Raw genomic sequence first — 7,323 nt, 5'->3', positions numbered from 1 at the left:
AGGATTCCTTTGCTCCCATAAAAGTTTGAAATAACTCCAAGAAATGAAGCATCAGAAAGAAACCAAAGATTCTGATGCTGCATGGATTTGCCCTGTTACTCTGTTAAGGGTCAGAAAAGTTCAGTCCTGAAAAGTTGGGGGGGGGGGGACTAAACAAAATTATTAGGAATAGAAATAAGGATTTGATAGCTGTTCTTTACAAGTTTTTTTCAATTGGGTCCTACTTTGTCTAAAGAGACATTTCAAAGTTTTGGGAGAAGGGGTTGTATCCTTTCTCTCCATAGATTACAGTGCTAAGTAGAAAGCAACAGAACGAACAAAGTGGTCTTTCAGATGTGGATAGCCCATTTAATCTTGTGTTGATAGGGAGGGGAAGCAGGGCTTTTCCATTGCTGGCCCCCAGTTACAGAACTTCCACCATCAATAGCCATAAGAGCACTTCACTCTTACAGCAAAGCTACAGCAGGGGAATATATGGTCTCATACAATATAAACATATGTAATTTTACCAGTGCACAGCCCTGGTATTACAGTAAAACTCATCATGTGCTAGAAGTTATGTGGAGATATAGGAATACAGTCCTGTGCCTCTGAGAGCTTGCAATGTAAAAGCATTCAGAGCACGTTCCTCAGTCAAATCTGACAGACAGCTACAATATGTCACCCCCTCATAGAAATCAAAGGCCACATTACTGGAACTGTATCAGGTGGTCGCCATGTTAGTATGTATCTACAAAAAAAACGAGGCCCGTGGCACTTAAGAACTGGGTTTTTTACCCACAAAAAATTAAGCCCAAATAAATCTGTTAGACTTTAAGGTGCCACCAGCTTCCTTGTTGTATTAGTGGAACTAACTCCTTTTTTCTCATGCAAACTGGATGTTTATGCACAGAGCACTCATTTTTGTTTTGCCTCTGTTATAACTTCTTCAATAGTCAAAGTAATTACGTTGCATGGGGTTACAAGTGTTGGTAGATAGCCATCTATACAAAACATAGTCACATGGTAATACTTTGAGATTTATTTCAAGAAAAATAAAAAGCCAATATACATACTTGATAAACCTGAGACGTAAAGAAAACTGTTTCAAGTCAGCTGACCGATTAGAGCAGGCAAATGAGAAAGAATTATCTTAGCACACTACAGTAACACTAATTTATTTATAGTATCTCATCCCTTAGAATATTTACAGTATAAATCAGAATCAAACAAACTGAACATATATCTGCTCATTACAGGAACTCATTTGGCACTGAAAGTGGCACTGATGGCATATTTAAAGGCATAAAGCTACAACTGGTGCTAAGGAAGTTTCTACTAAACTTGAACCAGTTTCTACTAATTAGTCTATGTTTGTATAGCACAGAGTAGCAGCAGTTTTCCTGTCAATTCCACATTCTGTATTCAGGATCCCAGTTCCTGGTGGTTGCAGTATGGTCATACAGGACCTGGAAAGGTGCCAAATTATTCCTCAGCACTTCCACAAGATAAATTGTGGGAAGTGAAGCAACAGGCAGGTATTTTGCTCTTGGACTGAAGTTCAGGTACTGTGATGAAAGGTTGGATTTTCAACAGTTAGGCATCTAATTCACTGACTTCATTGAAAGTTAAGCACCCTTATGCTCTTCTGGAAATCCTTCCAACAGCAATAAGTCACACTCAACAATACATTTAGGCTTTCAGATTCTACAGTGAACATTTACTTTTAGAAAGGTGGAATAGCAGAAGTACTCATTAAAAGAGCACCCTCTTGACTCCTCTTGCTAGTAAGGATTTCAGTGATGATTGTCTGAGAGGGTGACTGCTGCTCAGCTTCCAATTCCTTAAACTCCACATCTTAATCAAGCTGCTGTACAAACCAGTGTGGTGTCATGAGGTGGAATGCATTTATGCCAATCTCACAGCACACATCTCAAAGCAAGATCCATGATAAATAATCACTCTGTTTGCATCTCTACACTGAAGCATGATGATAAAAATGACCTTGAGGTCGCCCAGCCATGAGAGGAATGCAGAAAATTGCTGTCTGATCTCAAAGCACGGAGTTCTTCAGAAAAATAGCGTACTAAGTTATTTCATTTATTCTTCAACTGAGATGGAAGAAAGGAGAAGAGAATTTTTCTCCCATTATTTTCCTTTCTAGAAAGCCCTTGTCTCTACCCAACTCACACTTGCCAAAGTTGTGCTGAAGTGAGGGAAGGAATTCTCTCCCAATCAAAAACACACGGCCTATATCCATCTGTGTCCAACAAAACCCTCACTCACAGAAGAGGATGAAGTAATAATTATACTCTTCTTGGAACTGAGACGTTTAGTATTAATTCATGAAAAGAAATCTTCTGAATACTTGCTAACAGGGATAGAAAGCCTGCATTTAAAAACTGATCGTTTCTGGATTAAGAGTGATGCCTTTTAAACATTACCTAGTTTTTTGGGCTTTGGGTGTGTTCACTCCTTCCAACACAAGAGCTAGAAAACATGCTAAACTACAGCTCTGCCATTCTCTGGGTCTGTTTACAATAAAAAGCAGAGAGTCTGTATCTAAGTGACATTGTTAACCCAGCCAAATGCTGTTTGGAGAATTATTTAAAGCAAAATTAAATGTCTGATGTTTAATATTTACAAGACAACTACTCCAATAAATGCTTTCACTCATATCTATTAGATAAAAAAAAAATCACAACTTGTAAAATGCTCTGTAACCACCAATGAAGTAAGAATGCTAAAGTGGATCTGAATTGCTGCCTACAGAGTTAGATGTCTCCCATTGGGGCTGATCCAGAATCATTCTTCATGAGAGGAAACGACCAATTGCAAGGAGTATAGCTGCATTAATACCTCATTGTTAAGCTGCTGTACACTGTTAAGACTGAGCAGCAATGCAAACCATTGCCATCAGAGGGTGACATCTGACAGGGATATCAGGAAACACATGAAGTAATAAAACATAACTAAGATGAAACGTTTTCCTGTACAGTGGTTGATTTCCATAGAGTTTTAAAAGTCAAGAGTTTGGAGAGAGAGAGTTATTTTGTGGCTTGAGATGCAATATCAGGCAGCTCCTCTCGCCTCATCTCGATAGTTTCTTTGCTGATGGATAACAGCTTCCGCAGCTCTTTATTTTCAAGCTGCAAAATCGACATTTTGGCTAAAACAGAAATGAACTAATTCATAGTTAAATGACAGTACTATATAGCTCTAAAATACTGAAATTGTACAGTGAGGAACATCTCTGCACTGGCAGAGAGGGGAACTAAAATCTTTTAATTCTACACATACAGACACCCCCCCACACACACACCACAGAAGAACTTTGGGTGAATGGAGAGGCATAGTGGCTGTGCTCTTTATTCCACTTCTAAATGTTTTATTTTGGTCACCAGACACAAAAATAGTGAGCACAGATGGGGTATCTCTCTGTCTCTTACTTTCTGCTCTCCATGAATAGAAGAAGCATTTCAGAACAGGATTAGTGCATATTATACAAAACAGCAGCCTCTATGAAGTAAAATCCTAGTTGCTGACTGCTACAGAAATATTAAATATAGAAAGACGTGTCGTTCTAAAGTTGTTTGCTATTTGGTGTGTTTTTTCTAACATTTACTTACTGTATGCAAAATATTAAAGAGATTGCTAGGATTTCCCTTTAAAAAGCCAGCCTGGGTCATATCCCTCTATGAAGTAGAAAAGATCTCTCTGAATCAGTCAATATCCCAAAATCTAGATTTACCCTTAGTGAGTACGAGTAGGCAACAGGTCCATCTCACAGCCAACTTCAAAGTCACAGCAAAGTCTTACCTCCAACTGGGCTAGTTTTTCCTGAATTTTACAGAATTGATCATCATCCACCTGAATAGCTTTTCTCATTGCTTCCCCCATCTCACAGATTCTGTCTACGTGACTCTCAATTTCCTGCAAATACAATGAAGCAGGACAATATTATGCTCAGTTCACAGTGACACTGTTTTACATCTTCCAAATACTTTTTCAATACCTACAAGTAGGACAAATAGTCCTACTTGTTCCTTTTTAAAATGTAGATTTTATTAAGTTGACGTTGGCATGGAACTCTCGGTTATTGTTACAGAGTTTATAGGAAGTAACGGAAGATGCAGGAGGTTCCGTGGCTTATGGAATCAGGAAGGATATTTCAGAGCAGAATTGTTTGTGGGGAAGGATACATAGCAAAGATAAAGGTAAACAATACTGGCAAAGCACAGGGTTTTTAAAGTACAAACTTTATTCCCAACACTTGCCAGAAACAGGTAAAATCATGAGTACCGCCCTCCCTAACTTACCAAAGAGTGAGCCTCATGCACTTTTAGGACTGGCTCAGCATCCACATCTTTTCTTCCCATTATTAAATGTAACATCTGCTTCCTGTACTTGCTCATGATAAGTTCCAAAGCATCTTGATGTTCCTCTAAGGAAATCCACAATTCTACAACATACAATACAATCATCATGAAACAACAGTCTTGAAGGGCACCTTCCTCACTACAGTTACATGAGATTACCTTCCATTATACACATAGACTTAATAAAGGCAAGTTCTTAGCAGGTGTGTAAAATCTCCCACACTTCCTGTTCAATTAAATTATTTTAAAAAGAACATACTGTAAAGTTCTCAAGCAACCCAATATCCCTCTACCTACAATTGCACATTTGATTACAATCTAGAGATAAATAAACCAATACATTACACTATGATGGAAAAGTTACTGGCTTCAGGACCCTTACGTTTTATTCATGCAGCAAACATTTTATTTAATATAATAGACTCTAGAGAAGAAATAGCCTTTTCATAGAAGATGGATGCCTTTATTTTCATTGTTCCTCAAGTCATTACAGGTGTTTCCAAGATGCATGTTTCTAAGCTCCCACCTTTAACACACTTTCTTCACAATAAAACCCCATCAAGAAACTTCACTGAAGGGATTCTTTCTTCTGGGACCTTAGTGACAGGGTTAAGAAAGTTCCACATCTTAATGACTTTCCCTCAGTTATACCACTTAAGAATTATAAGAAGCTACTGAGTAAAATGTAAAGTCATATTTGTTGGTGATACCTTACCTTTGCACATACAGTTAAGCACAAGATGCTAGGTATTTTGGTGAATCTGCATTCTCTTTCATGTTATGCTGCTTATAGGTATATCATTTACTATTCTAAAGGTGCTAGACATTCAAGTGTGAAGAGCACCCATGTAGATCTAGACTACTAACCTCTGTTTTCCTGTTGCAAGTCTCTGATTTGTGTGTTTTCTTGCGATAACAAAATGTGAGGTTTGTATTTAGATATGTCCTTCAGATCAGTTGCATCTTCTTGGTACTTGCAAAACAAAGGGACACTTTTACCAAGGATAACATACATTTGTACAACTCTTTTGCATAGAAGAATGGCGTCTCCTGTACTAACCTTTTCTGATAGTGACGTTCCAATCTCCTTCATGGCTGCCACCCGTTTATGGAGGACAGTAGACTGATCAATGAGAGACTCTGCTGCATTATCATGGTCTTTCAGTCTTTCAAGCAAGGTCTTGGCATCTGTTAAGATCTTCTCTATTGTGCAGGTCATAGTGAGCACTGAGAACAAACAGCAGTAGTAGGCACCTGCTTCCCATGTGGGAAACATGCCCTCCTGTGCCAGGTGAATTAATAGGAGATTAGCCTTTAACAGGACACGTTTGGGGAGGCCAGGGAATGCCGAGGACACTATGCTGGGAGTGTTTCTCCCAGGACTGCTGTGTAGGGCTTGTCCCTTGATTCTGTAGCACAGCTGGGGAACTGCCCTAGCTCTGCTGGCCCCTGGGTTGCCAACTTTGGTTGGATGAATTCCTAGAGGTTTCATCACATAATATCATCTTTAATTAAAGATTAATCTTTTAATTCCTGGAGACTCCAGGACAATCCTGGAGTGCTGGCAACGTCCCCCCAACTCCAGCTATCCCCAGCACAGCTGCACTCACCACCCCCACCCCGCCACGCGCTGCCACCCCCCGGCACAGCCACACACCCCCCCCCACAGCGCAACCACCCCCAGCGCTGCCACCCCCCGGCACGGCCACACACACCCTCAACGCAGCGCGGCTACCCCAGGCCGAGCGGGGCGAGATCCGGTCCCGGCCGCAGGGCGCTGAGGCAATGGCAGGTGCTGCGGCCGGGCCGGGGGCCGAGCGCTCACGCGGGGATAGGTAGGGGCTCGAGCGGGTGCCCGAGGCCGCGGCGATGGACGCTACTTAGGCCCCCCCCACGGACGTAGGGCGGACTAGCAGCGAGGCGAGGAGGGGCGGGGGCAAAGGAAACCCGGCGCGCGGACACTCACCTCTTCAGCCACCGCTTCCGCGCCCCCACCTGGTCCCGGGGGACTGCGCATGCGTGCTATCTCCCTAGGACGGGTCTTGGCACCTCCGCGGGCTACGGGCATCTGCGCATGTGTAGTGCCCGCCCCTGGCTTGGGTGCAATTTGCATGGGCAGATCTTTCCCCAGCGCTCGCTCAGGGTCACGCTGGAGTTACTGGTGCAGACAGGCTCCACGTGGGCGGGATTCTCCCATGATAACTAACCCCCGACCTCTGCCTCCCACCCCACCCCGTGACCCCAGCCCTGCCTCCAGCCTGGGCTGCTGCCCAGCCACGCTGGCTTGCGGGTCGGCCCCCCACCTGTCAGTCCCGGGCCCGGGCTTTTATTTACCTAGCGTGTGCAGAGTCACCCAGCCAAGCCCTGGCATCTTCAGTGGTGTGATGCAGGTCAAGTCAGTGGGCAGTCATCGACAATGTGCGGCAGCCTCTCTGTTGTGCTGCAGCTGCACAAAGGGCTGTCATGATGGCCCAGCGACACTCATTGGCTGCACAGAGATCTTGCCCAGTCCGGAACCTGTTCACCAGGGACCACTGGTGATGCGGGAGTTCAAACCCAAGCTGACAGATTGTGGGGTTGGCAATGAGGGACTGGTGGGGGATGTAAACAATCCATTCCTCTTGCCAGAGTGTTTCTATCCTAACATCCTGGCAGGGTGGATAAGACCATAATGGGTGATGTGACACCAAACTTGCACCTGGTGGTTTAAAAAAGTCACTGTGCAGTGGCAGGCTTGAGTTGGCATGTACGTTCTCCAGTAACTAGCCAGTGGCAACCTTTCATCTGATATGAGGAGGAGCAATATTGCTCAGAACTGGGAGCCATGGGGCAGGAGTTGGACACAGGGATGATACACATGGCGCCATGTAACCGTGTATCCACCAGTTTTGTGTGTGACCAAACTGGTGCGCAGTACTTTACTACCGAATACAAGGTGGCAAGAGCTGACGTCTACAAAGCTGGA

At 43.4% G+C, this 7,323-nt stretch overlaps 1 protein-coding gene across 9 annotated transcripts; it reads right to left on the bottom strand.

Annotated features, from left to right (window-relative positions):
• Positions 1-1,006: 1,006 nt before the first annotated feature.
• On the bottom strand, positions 1,007-6,424 carry SIKE1 (suppressor of IKBKE 1). Of its 9 annotated transcripts, none has more exons than XM_032766585.2 (6): positions 6,325-6,423; positions 5,419-5,640; positions 5,226-5,331; positions 4,299-4,441; positions 3,799-3,912; positions 1,007-3,148 (listed from the first exon to the last, which is right to left on the bottom strand). In XM_032766585.2, exons 1-6 carry the CDS (start codon positions 6,373-6,375, stop codon positions 3,071-3,073), a joined length of 714 nt encoding a protein of 237 aa, XP_032622476.1. In that variant the 5' UTR covers positions 6,376-6,423; the 3' UTR covers positions 1,007-3,070. The 9 variants fall into 9 exon arrangements, with proteins under 9 accessions (XP_032622476.1, XP_032622475.1, XP_032622478.1 ...); XM_032766584.2 differs by having other exon boundaries at positions 1,007-3,128; XM_032766587.2 differs by having other exon boundaries at positions 1,007-3,128; positions 5,419-5,585; positions 6,325-6,414.
• Between the last annotated feature and the right edge of the window lie 899 nt (positions 6,425-7,323).

Source organism: Chelonoidis abingdonii, chromosome 4, assembly GCF_003597395.2.
Source record: "Chelonoidis abingdonii isolate Lonesome George chromosome 4, CheloAbing_2.0, whole genome shotgun sequence".
Taxonomy (NCBI): domain Eukaryota; kingdom Metazoa; phylum Chordata; order Testudines; family Testudinidae; genus Chelonoidis; species Chelonoidis abingdonii.
This window is presented reverse-complemented; position numbering and strand designations above follow the sequence as displayed.

Excerpts from the sequence above, each read along its gene's own strand:
- SIKE1 (XM_075064793.1), bottom strand. The coding sequence starts at position 5,850 with ATGAAACCTCTAGGAATTCATCCAACCAAAGTTGGCAACCCAGGGGCC. Across the intron at positions 4,442-5,225 it reads CTTGCAACAGGAAAACAGAG|AATTGTGGATTTCCTTAGAG; the intron begins GTTAGTAGTCTA and ends TGTATGTTGTAG. Across the intron at positions 3,913-4,298 it reads TGCATGAGGCTCACTCTTTG|GAAATTGAGAGTCACGTAGA; the intron begins GTAAGTTAGGGA and ends TTGTATTTGCAG.